Raw genomic sequence first — 16,775 nt, 5'->3', positions numbered from 1 at the left:
TGGAATGCTTATATACCCACTAATTTTAAATAAAGACAGGGTTTAAATCTCAAAAGAAGACGAGTTAGAAGGAAACTCACCATTCAGTTTGGGTTACTGAAGTGTTACAGTTCCTGATGACAGCAAATGCATCATGGCTCATCCTGTGAGCATCATAGCGAATAAGGGCACAGCAGCGGCGCAGGCTGCTGAGACGTTTGTCTCCTTGTACGCGAATGCTCACAGCCAACTGAGTGGCCACCCTGTCATTCTGTGGGTATAAATGGATTGAGAGAGAACTGAAGTTACCTTGAGCATGTGGCTTCTATATAGTGAACTCTGTGAAAGGAAAAAACCAGGGTGACAGAATGGTTTGGGAATAGGTTTAATTTTTTTTAATTTTGTGCTGTTTCTGAGTATAAGTAATAGGAGAAGACATAATTTAGATGATGGAATATTAGAATGTCTAGGATATTTTGACAGGTAATGGGAACAGGACAGAATAAATTAAAAGGGATTCTCCTGAATGTTTTGTTTTGTTTTGTTTTGTTTGGTGGTGGTGTCCGTGCAGGAAGATTATACTAAATACTTGTAATACTATTTTCTAGTTTGTGACTGAAGGAGGGTTCATGTAAGTCATTGAAAGGGTGTCAGGATTGAGTAGTGGATCTATTCTTTAATCTGCTCTGATGCTCTTATGCTTAAGAAGAGCAGAAGTGGCCTTACCTGGTGGCACAAGTGGTTAAGAATCCACCTGCCAATGCAGGGGACACGGATTCGATCCCTGGTCCGGGAAGATTCCACATGCCGCAGAGCAACTAAGCCCATGTGCCACAACTACTGAGCCTGCGCTCTAGAGCCCACGAGCCACAACTACTGAGCCCGTGTTCCACAACTACTGAAGCCCGTGCACCTAGAGCCTGTGCTCCTCAACAAGAGAAGCCACCGCAATGAGAAGCCCACACACTGCTATGAAGAGTAGCCCCTGCTCAGGCTTCCCTGGTGGCGCAGTGGTTGAGAGTCTGCCTGCCAATGCAGGGGACACGGGTTCGAGCCCTGGTCTGGGAAGAGCCCACATGCCGCGGAGCAACTGGGCCCGTGAGCCACAGCTACTGAGCCTGCGCGTCTGGAGCCTGTGCTCCACAGCAAGAGAGGCCGCGATAGTGAGAGGCCCGCGCACCGCAATGAAGAGTGGCCCCCGCTTGCCACAACTAGAGAAAGCCCTCGCACAGAAACGAAGACCCAACACAGCTAAAAATAAATAAATAAATAAATAAATAAATAAAAATAAAGGAATTCCTTTAAAAAAAAAAAAAAGAGTAGCCCCTGCTTGATGCAACTAGAGAAAGCCCGCGCGCAGTAACGAAGATCCAACACTGCCAAAAATTAATTAATTAATTAATTTAAAAATACGTGTTTGTTAAATGCATAAATATTTCAATCTTAACAACAACAAAAAAAAACAGCAGTAGTTTCCGCTAGCACCTCCTTACAGCCCATCTATAGAAGATAAAGTGTAGTGAGCCTGCCTCTAGAGAGCATGATCACTGATTCACTTTTCAGTGACGTCTAAGCGCCTGAATACTGTTGATGCAAAGCAAACTAAGAAATAAAGGTCAAGAGGCAAGAAGGTAAAAAGTATATATAGGGATCCCCTCAAAATCAAAAGATTCTAGTGAGAAGAAACACCCCTAAGACAAACCAAGAGCAGCGACCAACTTCTAGGTAAAAATACATTTTGTATTTTTGTGCATTTTGTAAATACAGTTTATACAGATTTGTATATCTCGAGAGAAGACAAATAGGCAATTACAAACAAGTCCTTGTTGACTAAAACCGTTCAACCATAACTGACTGCCTACTATGTATCAGGCACTATCTAGAGATACAGGAGAGAACAAAATAAAGTCCAGGCCCTTCTGGATCTTATCTTGTAGTAGGAGCTGCATATAATAAACAAGTAGGCATGTAATAGAAATGACTACAAAGTGCCATGGAAAAAAGCAGAGTAAGGCAGAGAGTGATGGAGGCTGCTGATATGACAGGGTAGTTGGGGAGAAGGTGAAGGTGAAATTTACTTGGTGTGTTAAATAAACAGGGAGGAGGCCAGCAAGTGGAGTCTAGAGGGGAGTGAGCTAGGGGGAGATGATAGGACATAAGGTCATTGACTGTTAGAGAATAAAGAGATGAGAACGGAGCGACACCTAGTGGGCAAAGTCAAATAGGCCCATAACACAACCTCTTTATGTTGCCTCCCAAAGAACAAACATTTAACACCACCTCAGCTAAAAAGGGGCAAACAGGTAATTATAGATGATTCCTGACAGTATACAGTTGATGTCTCAACTGGAGAGGACATATCAAACAATACCATCAGGAAAATGGAAAGAAAATCCACAGAATGGGAGAAAATATTTGCAAATTATATATTTGACAAGGAACTTGTATCCAGAATACATACAGAACTTTTAAAACTCAATATAAAGAGACAACCCATGTCAAAAATGGGCAAAGGGGCTTCCCTGGTGGCGCGGTGGTTGAGAATCTGCCTGCCAATGCAGGGGACACGGGTTCGAGCCCTGGTCTGGGAAGATCCCACATGCCGCGGAGCAACTAGGCCCGTGAGCCACAATTACTGAGCCTGCGCGTCTGGAACCTGTGCTCCGCAACAAGAGAGGCCACGATAGTGAGAGGCCCGCGCACCGCGATGAAGAGTAACCCCCGCTTGCCGCAACTAGAGAAAGCCCTCAGCAAAAACGAAGACCCAACACAGCTAAAAATAAAATAAATAAATAAATAAAAAAAAATTAAAAAAAAAAAAAAAAAAAAAAAAATGGGCAAAGGATCTCGACATTCATTTCTCCAAAGAAAATAAAATAGCCAATAAGCACCTGAAAACCATGAGATACCACTTCACACCCACTAAAAATTTTTAAGAAGACAATAACAAAGATATAGAGAAATTAGAACCCTCTTACATTGCTGGGAGTGTAAAATAGTGCAGCAACAGTCTGGTATGCTAACATAGAGTTGCCATGTGACTCAGCAATTCTACTCCTAGGTATATATACAAAGGAAATGAAAACATGTCTACACAAAAATCTGTACATGAATGTTCACAGCAACATTATTCATAATAGCCAAAAAGTGGAGACAAATATCCATTCACTGATAAATTGATAAATAAAATGTGGTATATCCATTCAATAGAATGTTGTGATAAAAAGGAATAAAGTACTGATAGATGCTACAATTTGGGTGAACCTTGAAAATATTATGTTAATTGAAAGATTTCAAGCCAGTCACAAAAGGCCACATATTATATTATTCCATAGATACGAAATGTCCAGAATAATTAAGTCTATAGAGACAGAAAGCAGACTAGTGGTTGCGTAGGGCTGGGGGAGTAACTATTAGTGGGTATAGGATTTCTTTTTTGGGTTATGAAATGTTCTTAAATTGATTATGGAATAGTTGAACAACTCTGAAATACACTAAAACTACTGAACTGTATACTATAAATGGGTGAATTTTATGGTGTGTAAATATATATATATGTATCAATAGAGCTTTTTTTTTAAAAGAGAGAAGATAAACTGATCATCAGATGTTTCATCTTTGACCTATGACTCTGTCTCTAAAACTGAGTACTTCTTTGTCACGTGGACTATGTTAAAGCCGAATAATTTACAGTCCAATCCCTAAATGTCCTGCTTAATGGTTCTGTACTCTGATGAAGATCCACTTTATATTCAGCGTTGCAGTAACATTTAGATAATATACAAAAAAGTAAAAGCAAATGGTAATGAGGGAGACAGGAGGAGTCAGGTCTTACGTTCACAGATCCAGGCTTTTGAAAATCATACTGAGTTTTATGGCAGTTTTATGGGAAAAGATAAAAGATTTCTTAAAATTTTCCAGCTGGTATCTTTTTGTATCTTTGTTTCTACTCCATAAGGTAAGGAGCAACTTGTATTTAAATCCCAAAGCTCACCCCAGGAATAAAGAAAGAAAATCTTACATCATTTCGGTCCTTGATTAGTCTCTCCTCTAGTTCCTGGGCTAATTGCAAAAGCCACCATTGTACCTAAAAAAAGTATTGAGACTTTAATCTTTCATTTAAAGACTCTAGGTTTATTATAGAACTAAATGGTGGTTTTGTTCAGTTCTCCCCAAAATGGAAGTGTGCAACAAAGTCTCCCCTGTAACGATCCCAGGATCATAGGAATCTTCAGTACTCTGACCTGCCCTAGCTCAAGATCTTTCATTTTCTTTTCCTGCTGGCATGCCATCAGGTGAATTTCAGGCATGTTCCAGCTCTGAGAAAAAAAGACACAAACTTGAGGCACAATATCCTGGCCTCCAAAGATTTCACCTACCAAAAAATGAGTAATTCCATTTCAAACTTCAATCAGCTCCATTCTATTTCTTTTTAGATGGAAGAAAGGGAAAAAATAATAATAAAAAAAAATAATCCCAAGTTAAACTAATCAATTTTCTGCACACAAAAAACCTTCTATTTCCTTCATATTTTACAGCATAAAGGTCCCATCTAACTTTCCACAGCTACCAAAACCTACCCACCAACTCTCTTAAAAGAGGCAATGTTCTGTCAAGAATGTCTGCCTACCTGTTCCGGAGCAGCCAGAGCTGTTTTTCCTGGGAAGTTCTTGCCGCAGCCAATGGTTTTGGGTATTTGCCTGGGTCTAACTGGTTCATGTTCAATCCCCCGGCACATGGCATATAGCCAAGATCTAATAAAACCAGCAAAAATGTTTAAGGTGAAAGAAAATGATTATTCTTGTTAAAACAAAATACCTATATTATACTACCTTTTATCCCTTTCATGAAAAAGGAAAAATTTGTTCAAAATTAAGTACACCTCACCCGTAACAGAATCCTTGCCCTTCCCAATGATTTCCAGTAATGATAAATTGCCAAGGAGAACACATTATGCTTTCTAAAGCCAAGTCATCATTTGTATTTTTGGAAAAGTGCCAACTAAGCCACAGATTTCATATCCCCAAGTATTTTTGGTACTTACTAAGCATAAATACAAGGATTTTTAAGAGAACAACAGCATCTTAGCACACATAAATGTTGTACATGCATATATCAGAGCTTCAAAGTAACAGTTCCTATCTACCAACCTATTTAGGCACGTGAAAAAAACTAGACTAATAGGTTATAATGATTTAATATTTTAAAGCAAAAGGACCAATGCAATTACCTCGAGGAGCAAATATTAACCTAAAGATAGGTCTAGATTTTACCTGATTCTCTTGTCTGCATTTGAATTTAGCATATCCATAAAGGTTATGATTGAAAAGTATTAGGAATCACTTACCCATTCTTCTCCCCAAAATGACTCTGGAGCTGGGATTCAGTGAACTGGGTCAGTTCTCCCATGTATTCTACCCCCAGGATGTCAATGACAGAAGCCCCTAGCTTTCCTCCAAGATTACGGCTAACAACAACCAAAAAAAGACAAAAGATTTATAGGTCACATCATAAATATCTAGTTAGCGTAGATACAAAACATTTTGCCTGGGTAAGAAGCTCTCCAGAAAGTTCAGGGAAAATGAGAGCACACATTGGTCCTGTAAACTACTGATTTTCTAGCATAAGAATTCAGTACTCTGGAAGTTAGGGCCTGGGAAGAAGATTAACCATAGCATAAACACAAGGGTAAAGTCATTAATTAGTTATCAAGTCAACTGTATATAAAGCTTTCAATTGTACAGGATCTACTGTCCCATTTAGGGATTAAAATTCCACCTCCAAAACAAACCCCTTCCATAGCTAAAACCTTTTATATTTAAGAATATAGTAAAAAAAAAAAACTCTTCAGCTTGGCCTTTGAGATGTCTAATAATCTGTCCTCAACCTCTCTGTTCAGTCCTTTTTCCATCACTTATCTTCCTCAATATGGTCCCAGTTCACTGGAAATATCTTATATTTTCTCCCTCTTGGTGCTCAAAACAGTCTCCAGATTGGTATTTCTCTTCTATTCTCACCTGACTCTCCGAATTGTGCCAATCTCATAACAAAATCCCATGCCTTTTTCATAAGTCCTTCTCAGATGACTTTTATAAACTTTGGTAACTACCTGTACAATTCATTTAGCAGTTACTCACATATAGTCTTGATGATAGCACTTTCACTATTGCTTTGAACAGTTATATCTTGTCCCTTCAGCAATATTGTAAGCCCTTGTCAAGGACACACTATTGGTATGCACAACCTAGTTATTAATTTTATTTGGGAGCAATTCAGTAGCCCTGAACAGCTTGATACGCTACTAGAACAAAGAAAAGAAGTAAAATTCCTATTTGTTATTTAGTAACAGGCTTGAGTAAAAAACCTAGAAGGAAGTTAAACATATGGCTAAAAAACAGTTCATTTTTTAAAATTCAGGATTAAGTATCTTCCACAGATAATCCGAAATTGAAAGTTCATTAAGAAAAATATCTCAGAATGTTTGTAAAATTTTCTGTGTCATCTCCCTCCTGTCCCCATGGTACCTATTTTCCCTGGCTCCAACCCTTATGGAACAGAATAAACTACAACCAGAGAGGGCCTTCACATATATAGAAGTGAAATCTAAGGTGCTCCCTGAATACTTACATTTTGCTAATAGGCACTTGGCTGAAGAGCTGTGGGACTGACCCATGTGAGACCAGGGTCTGCCGGTTGGGCTTGTTTAGTCCACAGGCCAGCTTTGCCAGAACCTGGAGCATGGAAAGTATAAAAACCCCATTACTGTCAACACCCACACACAGAGTTGGTGAATATTAACACACACATATACATGCATACACAAGGCACAGCTTAAGGGCTGTAACTAATGGTTTCCATGTTAAAAACAAAAACAAAACCAGAAACTCAAAAGACATCTCCAAAGCTTGGTGTCCCACAACATCCACAGTGGAAAACATGACCCACTATCATTATCCTCATTGTTCTTTCCACATCTTCCATTCTCAGTCTTTCTTTAGTCGTTTATTCCACCCGTGTCTATTCCTTAAGGTTTTCCTACTTCAAGAGGGTGAAAAAGTAGAGAAGCTACAGAAGAGACTTAAGATGCATTTCTTAGTATGTCCATATGAAAATGCTAAAACAAACTCATTTTACCCTACTCCATTTATATACATTTCTTGATTAATGGTTAGTCCATTTAGAGTCCCAGATTAATACAGATTACCATCATTTAGTATCTGTGATAAAGACTGGGCTTGAAATCATTGTCCAATAGCAAACATCTTCTTATACTAAATAAGACTTCAAAATGAAAAAAACCCTTGAGAAGTCTTTTCAAAGAATAAGGTACTTCAGTGGTATCATTTAACAACTTATAATTGGTAGGAAAAATATAAAATCACTCTTCAAATTCATTGGAGAGATTCTCTGAAACTTCTACTAGGCCACATTTAGTCTAGTTTAAATTACTACATTGAGACTTTTGTTTCCCCTCCCTCCACCTAACCAGAAAAAAAAAAACCCAAAATTCTACTGGGTAGTTTGGCAACTTTCCTCTTCTTGGGAATTCCCTGGCGGTCCAGTGGTTAGGACTCGGTGCTCTCACTGCCATGGGCTGGGGTTTAATCCCTGGCTGGGGAACTGAGATCCCACAAGCTGAGCAGTGCGGAACTTTCCTCTTCTTGAGTGAGGGAGAGAAGGTAGTAACTAGGAATAATCAGCCACTGCCCAACTACTGAGTCTACACCAAAGGGGATGAAGATCCCAGGGCCACACTGCAGTTTAATCAGAAAGCACAGAACAAAAGCATAGAACACCCAGAACTCCACATAAGAAGTGAGATAATACTAGAAAATTCAGCAACTGAAAAGAAAATAAATAGGTTCCTACTAGCCTCCTCCTTTCTTTGTTTGCTTGCAGGATCTTAGTCCCCTGACCAGGGATTGAACCCAGGGCCCCCGGCAGCGAAAGCGCCGAGTCCCAACCACTGGACCACCAGGGAAGTCCTGCCTCCTCCTTTCTTCGGATAGTTCAGTCATTAAGGAAATACTGTGGATACAACTATGTAAATAACCATTTCCAGCAAAATTTTCAGCCTGCTTCTTAGGAAAGTACATGTGCAATGTCAATTCCCATGTTAAAGAATTACTTAGGTTTTTATTTGGTCTTCACCGTGAAGTTTAAGTAGAAACCCATTTCAAAGTATATGTATAATGATTTAAATGCCCCACTCATATCTATCCTGGCTGTTTGTTTTTTGTTTTGTTTTTGTTTTACTTTTTTTGTTTGTTTCTATCCCTGCTGTGTTTAACTACAGATATCTGTGTTTCTCTTTGAAATCTACTATTAGCCTTCACCTTATTGTGAGAAATCCCGGCTGAGCACTGAAGACCAGTCTGCCTCTCTATGGCTGCTCTCATTTCCTCCACGATCACTGCTCCCACAGTGAGCTGTAGGTCTGGAGAGGTGGTGTTATCAGTCTGAAGAGAATCAAGCCATTGCAATAAGCCTTGTTTTCGCATTTCCTCTGAAAAAGTTGAGAGGTAACAGTTAGACTTCTTTTTTTTTTAAATCAGGGTTTTATTTGTGTTATCTAATGCAGAAATGCTTAGATTTCAGGTACTTTAGATATGTAGGTTTTCACCAAAAATGGCAGCCGTTTTAGAAGACTATTCAGTATCACAACAGAGATCAATTTCTCCTTCATACCAATTCTAGCAGCCTTATCTCCCAGCACAGGCTGAACCTTATAAGCTCTAATAAGCAACAAATATTTTGTATTGTCTTTCATGAGCAATGATTTAAAAGTACATCTGTTTTCTCTCTCCAGTTTTTCAGCTTTCTTCTTCCAACTTCCCTTGCACATCATCAAGAATTCTATTGTTACTCAATTAGAAAATATTCAGAATTATCGCACGCTTCAGTATAAACTTAAGTTAGCATTTATGTATTTTTAGAGACTGAATAGCTTAAGTCCAATCAGAGGCAGTAGAAGATTTATTCTCTTGACAAACTATTTAAATTAGAAGTAGCTTTGTACCTTAGGGCTTTGAAAATAACTTACTATCCAATTTAGAACTAGTCACAGTTTTGAAAAACATTTAAAAAGTATTATATAACAAGGAAGTTAGGAAATATACACATGCTGTTTTAAAGAGGCTGTAATGAGGTATGAACAAGGCAAGAAAATTCAAAATATCTTGGAGAGGTAGAGTGAAGGGTCACATATATGGAGAAGAGGAGGAAGACGAGCACATAGAAGGAAGTATTTTCCAGCTATTGAGGACTGCTGTTTCTCTCCTTTGCTGGTCTGTCTCCCTCCTCTAACACCCTAACTGCAGATACGGAGCAATGTTCTCCTCTTCTCTGTATATATGCTTTTTCTCTCGGTGAACTGGTACTGGCTTATGTTTCAATTTGCTTATGCTAAGTACGTGCAAATCTTAATCTCTATCCCCAAACTCTTAACTTTAATCCCTTATTTCTACCTCCCTACAGAAAAAGTCTCCTTGAATTTTTCATTACACTATCAAACAAAATACTACTAAAGTCAACCTTTATTATATCTTCCTCCCCAAAGGTTCTCTTTCCCAAACAACTCCCTATTTCTCTTAAAGGTTTAAAATCTAATATTGGCTTCTTCTTCTTTTTTTTTTTTAATTAATTTATTAATTTATTTTTATTTTTGGCTGCCTTGGGTCTTCGTTGCTGCACACGGTCTTTCTCTAGTTACAGCAAGCGGGTGCTACTCTTTGTTACGGTGCACGGGCTTCTCATTGTGGTGGCTTCTCTTGTTGCAGAGCGCGGGCTCTAGGCACGCGGGCTTCAGTAGTTGCTCCTTGGCATGTGGGATCTTCCCATGTCCCCTTCGTTGGCAGGAGGATTCTTAACCACTGCACCACCAGGTAAGTCCCCTGGCTTCTTTTCTTTTATTCCCCTTTATTATAGTTATTTAGTTACCAAAGCCCACTTCAAAATATTTCACATATCCATTGCAACCCACCGTATTTTATTCAGCTTTTCTTCATTCTTGCCTAGGCCACCTCAAACTTCTTTGCTTATGTTTTTTGTTTGTTTTTGGCTGCACCGTGCGGCATGTGGGATCTTAGTTGCCCGACCAGGGATCAAACCCGTGCCCCCAGCAGTGGAAGTGCAAAATCTTAACCACTGGACCACCAGGGAAGTCCCCATAAATTTATAGTTAACTCTTAAAAATCAGGTAGTGTTAAGTCTTCCAACTTAGTTCTTTTTCAAATTGTTTGGCTATTCCACATCCTTTGCATTTCCAAACAAATTTTAGAATCAGTTTATCAATTTCTATAAAATCCTGCTGGGATTTTGGAGGGAATGCAATGAATCTGTAGGTCAATTTGGGGAGATATGAACTCTAATATTATTTAATCTTTCAATCCATGAGCATGGTCTCTTCATTGATTTCATCTTTAATTTGTCAGTGATGTTTTGTAGTTTTCACTGAACCAGTTTTTCCGCATATATTGTTAAATATATCTCTAATAATTTTATGGTTTTAATGCTATTGCTTTTTAAATTTCAACTTCCCATTTAAAATTTTAATATATAGAAATACAATCAATTTTTGCATATTGACTTCGTCCCCTGCAACCTTGCTAATCTCACTTATTCTAGTTTCTTTTTTGAGGGGGGGAGAGTAGATTCCCTAGGATTTTCTATAAACATGGGCATGTCACCTGCATTTGACTAGAACTGTTGTAAGAGTGAGCACTGGTAATTTGTGCCAAAACTTCGGGATTAAACTGATAAACCTTTAGCTATGGCCCACAACTCTAGGGACCATAACTACAAAAGAGAAGTCCCTATACTGATAACGGGTGTACCTTCCTCTGTGCTATGAGCTGATTAGTGCCTTCCAAGCTCCCTTTGGTTGTTGGCAGAATTTATCATCTTGGGGACTTCCCTGGTGGCAAAGTGGTTAAGAATCCGCCTGCCAATGCAGGGGACGTGGGTTTGATCCCTGGTCCGGGAAGATCCCACATGCCACAGAGCAACTAAGTCCGTGCGCTACAACTACTGAGCCTGCGCTCTAGAGCCAGCGAGCCACAACTACTGAGCCCGCGAGCCACAACTACTGAGTCCATGAGCCACAACTACTGAGCCCGCACGCCTAGAGCCCGTGCTGCACAGCAAGAGAAGCCACCACAATGAGAAGCCTGCGCACAGCAACAAAGAGTAGACCCCACTCGCTGCATCTAGAGAAAGCCCACGTGCAGCAATGAAGACCCAACGCAGCCAACAATAAATTAATTAAAATAAATTAAAATAAAAAAGTTTATCATCTTGTGGCTGTAGGATTGAGGTCCCCATTTTCTTGCTGGCTGTCAGCAGAGGGCAGCTCTCAGAGCATAGCCATGGGGGCTTCTCCAAAGGCCCTCTTACAATGTGGCAGCTTACTTCGTCAAAGCCTGCAAGGAGTCTAGCCAACTCTTACAGCTCTCAATTTTGGCAGTTGATTGATTTATTTTTTTAAATTTTTTATTTTATTTTTATTTTTATTATTATTATCATTGTCATCTTTTTTTTTGGCTGCTCCGGGTGGTACGCGGGGATCTTAGTTCCCTGACCAGGGATCAAATTCATGCCCCCTGCAGTGGAAGTATGGAGTCTTAACCACTGGACCTCCAGGGAAATCCCTGACAGTTGATTTATATTTTTTTATACCACTACACAACTGTTTCTTATTATATGCATTCACATGTTCAATACTTGCTTAGAAATAAATGAATTAAGAGGAAGCAAACGGAGAACAAATGAGTTCTTTAGCTAACACAAACCAGTTACAAAATGGTCCCGAAGGGTAAGTTTTCACTCTGGCAATTTTTGAGTATTATTTTTAATTAACCTTACTACTTAAGCTTTCCACACACATAACTATTTCAGAAACAGAAAAAACAAAGTTGCAAATGCAGCATGGCTGAGTAGGACCCATTAAGAGGCACGATGGTAAAGTTGAATGGGAACTTCAGTATAAAAACATCACAAATACCTCGACTCATTTTCCTAGCTTTGAAATATGTCACATCCACGAAAAACAATTTCTGGGAGGGTATATGCACTTAGATCAGCTAATTTCTGTTATCAGGTGTTTTTTTTTTTTTTATTACACACATCATATGAAGACTCAGGAGTATAATATCATCATAAATCATTTCCTAGACATTGTACTGTTCTGAGCACTCTAAATAATAAGATGATATCACTGCATCTCGAAGCTTAATATTTAAACTAGACACAATAAAGCAGCTTCTTCCTTCATATATGAATACCTTTTATTTCCTCATACAGAAATAAGATTTCTTTAAAACACTGGCATTTTATATAAAAATGTAAGAAAGATAGGTATAGAAGAGGAGCATGTCCATTTGAAGTAGTATTTGACCACCAACAAAGGTATGTACCATCATCTTCAGCAGAGAGCTCTTCAACAATGAGTTGCCCTCCAAAACCAATGTAACGTGTAATAATAGTTCTTATTCTGAGGTATGTACGTTTCAGTGGGTCTGTGAATCTCCTGAAAACTACATGCAAAACTGTCTTACATGTAGATATGTATTTTTCTGAGGCAAGCAAGGGTCCACAGCTTTCAACAGATTTTCAGAAGGGCATATAGCCTTCAAAAAAACCCTTAAACAGCAAATAATTTAAAGTACTATAAAACCAAACACAACCACACAAAATCTATGGAATACAGCAAAAGCAGTCCTAAGAGGGAAGTTCATAGAGATATAGGCCTTCCTCAAAAAAACAAGAAAAATCTCGGGGACTTCCCTGGCGGTCCAGTGGTTAAGATTCTGCGCTTCCACTGCAGGGGGCGTGGATTCAATCCCTGGTTGGGAACTAAGATTCCACATACTGTGCGGCGCAGCCAAAAAAAAAAAAAACAAAGAAAAACCCAGAAAAATCTCAAATAAACAATCTAACCTACTACCTATGAGAATTAGAAAAAGAACAAACAAAACCTAAAGTCAGCAGAAGGAAGGAAATAATAAAGAATTATAAAACCAATTCCAAATGTTTATTTAAAAAAATTAGCTACACAGTAAAATGTAGTACACAAAGCTAAGCCCCCCCACAAAAAAAAAAAGAAAGAAAGAAAAAAAACAATAATAGGACTTCCCTGGTGGTACAATGGTTAAGAATCTGCCTGCCAATGCAGGGGACACAGGTTCGAGCCCTGGTCTGGGAAGATCCCACATGCCACGGAGCAACGAAGCCTGCGACCCACAACTGCTGAAGCCCACGCACTCTAGAGCCCGTGCACTGCAACCACTGAGCCCATGCGCCACAACTGCTGAAGCCCGCAGGTTCTAGGGCCCGCATGCCGCAACTACTGAGCCCGCGTGCTGCAACTACTGAAGCCCATGCGCCTAGAGCCCGTGCTCCACAAAAGGAACCACCGCATTGAGAAGCCCACGCACCACAATGAAGAGTAGCCCCTACTTGCCACAACTAGAGGACACCCGTGCACAGAAACAAAGACCCAATGCAGTCAAAAATAATCAATAGATTTGCCTTTAAAAACAACCACCCCCCAAAGCCCAACAACAACAAAAACAAAAACACAACACAAAAAACAAAACCAAAAAACCCTTCCTTACTCTGATCCCAGAATAATAATAATAAATCAATAAAGGCAAATGTACCATAACTTTGCCTCCTTTAAGTGGCACATTACATTGTCCATTGTATTCTCCCTAAAGAACTAAAAGATCTGCAGCCTCCACCTTGATAAACTCTGCTATCAGGATCAGAGAATAAAATAATTCCTCAACGGTCCTTCCCATAAGCTTCCCTGGGTAGTTCCACCTCTACCCTTCAATACAACACATTAAAAGGCATCATACAACTGTTGACAGCAAAACTAAACTTTAATATCTTACATCTTACTTTAAAACATGGAACCCATGGAAAATTCACCACTGTAACTAGAAATAAGCTAAACACTCTTGGAGCTTTTTCTGAACAAATCTGTATTGTTTCTACAAGTAATAACATATTGCCCTTACAAGTCCCCCAAGAAGTTAACTTGCTATAGATTTGTATCCTTTTGGCTAACGTCCAACATTCAAAGATTTTTACTAAAAGAGCTCTTCTGAATAAGAATAATGTTGGGATTCCCCTGGTGGCATAATGGTCAACAATCTGCCTGCCAGTGCAGGGGACACGGGTTTGATCCCTGGTCTGGGAAGATTCCACATGCCGTGGAACAACTAAGCCCATGTGCCACAACTACTGAGCCTGTGCTCTACAGCCCACGTGCCTAGAGCCTGTGCTCCGCAACAAGAGAAGCCACCGCAGTGAGAAGCCTGCGTACCACAATGAAGAGTAGCCCCCGCTCACCCCAACTAGACAAAACCCATGCGCAGCAGTGACGACCCAATGTAGCCAAAAGTAAATAAATAAAAAATAAATTAATTTAAAAAATAAATAAGAATAATGTTACAAAATAAAGCTAAAGTACATGTTACAAATGAAGGGGAGAATAGATACATCGTTTTGAATATAGCCATTATCATAAGTACTAGAAAATGTGTATGAAAAGGTGTTAAAAAGCCTCTAGACGCAGAATCTTTGCTCTGTGAGATCCAGCTGAATTCCACTTTCATAATATTTTGATTAAAAAAAATAATAAGACCCAGATTCTTTTCTACCTGGTATCTAGAACTATCATAATCTAATATTATCATAAAAGCAAGTTTTAATTGCCCTAATTTAATTCTAGTCTAAGAAATTTTTTTTTTTTGGCCACACCACACAGCATGCAGAACTTCCCCGACCAGAGATCGAACCCGTGACCCCTGCAGTAGTCTTAACCACTGAACCGCCAGGGAAATCCCTAAGAAAATATTTTTAACCATCAAGTACATTTTATTAAAGCACTTTCATGCAGATTATATCTCAAGTTTTTGTCAGGCAGATAAAGTAAATAAAGATAAGCTTACCAAAAAAAAATCACTTATCATTCTCCTACACATCAATAACCAAGTGGAGAATATAATAGAAAAAAACACAAAACTGTAATGGCAATTAAAAAAAATTAAAGCATCTAGGAACTAACATAATGTACAAGACCTTTTTAGAAAAAAGTAAAGCTTTAATAAGGATATTATAATTGGATACTCATGTAATAAAAAAAGGAATCTTGATCCCTACCTCACATCCTGCAGACACACACATAATGGATAGTAAATCTAAATGTAAAAGGCAAAACAATAAAGCTTCTAAAATAATATAGGAGAGTTTCTTCATGATCTTGAATAGGTAAAGAAGACCTTAAAAAATACTATCCAGGGCTTCCCTGGTGGTGCAGTGGTTGAGAATCTGCCTGCCAATGCAGGGGACACGGGTTCGAGCCCTGGTCTGGGAGGATCCCATGTGCCACGGAGCAGCTGGGCCCATGAGCCACAATTACTGAGCCTGCGCGTCTGGAGCCTGTGCTCCGCAACAAGAGAGGCCACAATAGTGAGAGGCCCGCGCACCGCGATGAAGAGTGGCCCCCGCTTGCCACAACTAGAGAAAGCCCTCGCACAGAAACGAAGACCCAACACAGCCATAAATAAACAAATAAATACTTAAAAAAAAAATAATGACTCCCTTCTTAAAAAAAAAAAAATACTATCCATAAAGAAAAAAAAAAGACAAACTGGACCAAATTAAAATTAAGAGCCTCTATTCATCAAAAGCCACCATTAAGAGAGTAAAAAACAAGGGAATTCCCTGGCGGTCCAATGGTTAGGGCTCCACGCTTCCACTGCAGGGGGCACAGGTTCAATCCCTGGTTGGGGAACTGGAATCCCACATGCTGCACAGCGTGGCCAAAAAATTAAAAAAAAAAAAAAAAAGAGAGTGAAAAACAAGCCACAAACCAGAAGATGTTGTAATACATATATTTGATAATGACTCATATCCAGAATACCTAAAGAAGTCCTATGGATGAATAAGACAATTAAACCAAAAAAATGGGCAAATACTTAAACAGGCACTTCATGAAAGAAGAATGGTCATCAACTTACAAAAAGGTGCTCAATTTCATTAACACCAGGAACGTGCAGACTAAAACCATAATATGATATCACTATACACTCATCAAAATGGCTAAAAAACAAAAGAGAAAAAAGCAAGTGTTGAAAAAGATGTGGAACAACTAGAACTCTCATATACCGCTAGTGGAATTATAAATCAGTATAACCATTTTGGAAACCTTTTGGTAGTATCTACTAACGCTGAGTACAGGCAAACTAAAGCTGAGTACAGACAAACCCCATAACTGAGCACTTCTAGTCATATGCTCAACAGAAATGCATACACTAAAAGACATTTACAAAAATGTTCATAGCAGCACTATTCTTAGTGGTCCAAAACAGGAAAAAACCCAAATATCCATCAACAGTAGAATGGGTAAATTGTGGTATATTCATACAATGGAATACTACAGAGACTCAACTATATACAACAGAATGGATGAATCTCACAATGTTTAGTGAATGAAGCCAGACTCAAGTATATACTGCATAATTTCAATTTTATAAAGTTCAAAATTAAGCTAAATAGAAATCAGGACAGTGGTTATATAGGAGAGGGGGGAGAGGAATAGATAATGACTGGGAGGGTTGGCAAAGGTGGCTTCTAGAATTCTGATGTTTTTTGATCTGGGTGCTGCTTACAGAAGTGGGTTTACTTTGTGAAATCACTCAAGGTGTACACGTACAATTTATATACTTTATGTATATTACATCAATTAAAAGTTCAGATGAGAAAGAAAAAGGAAAACATACTGGATT

General features: G+C 38.9%; 1 protein-coding gene across 4 annotated transcripts in view; it reads right to left on the bottom strand.

Annotated features, from left to right (window-relative positions):
- Positions 1–16,775, bottom strand: part of POLH (DNA polymerase eta) — a 30,670-nt gene that overhangs the window by 4,234 nt on the left and 9,661 nt on the right. For all 4 annotated transcript variants that reach the window (XM_082345851.1, XM_082345850.1, XM_082345852.1 and 1 more), the window contains 6 exons: positions 8,316–8,485; positions 6,607–6,710; positions 5,327–5,446; positions 4,610–4,733; positions 4,001–4,066; positions 81–250 (listed from right to left, as the gene is read on the bottom strand). In XM_082345851.1, the coding sequence (XP_082201977.1) occupies positions 81–250; positions 4,001–4,066; positions 4,610–4,733; positions 5,327–5,446; positions 6,607–6,710; positions 8,316–8,485 (754 nt within the window). The remainder of the gene's footprint in view (positions 1–80; positions 251–4,000; positions 4,067–4,609; positions 4,734–5,326; positions 5,447–6,606; positions 6,711–8,315; positions 8,486–16,775) is intronic.

Source organism: Balaenoptera borealis, assembly GCF_965194805.1.
Source record: "Balaenoptera borealis genome assembly, chromosome: 12".
NCBI classification, from domain to species: domain Eukaryota; kingdom Metazoa; phylum Chordata; class Mammalia; order Artiodactyla; family Balaenopteridae; genus Balaenoptera; species Balaenoptera borealis.
This window is presented reverse-complemented; position numbering and strand designations above follow the sequence as displayed.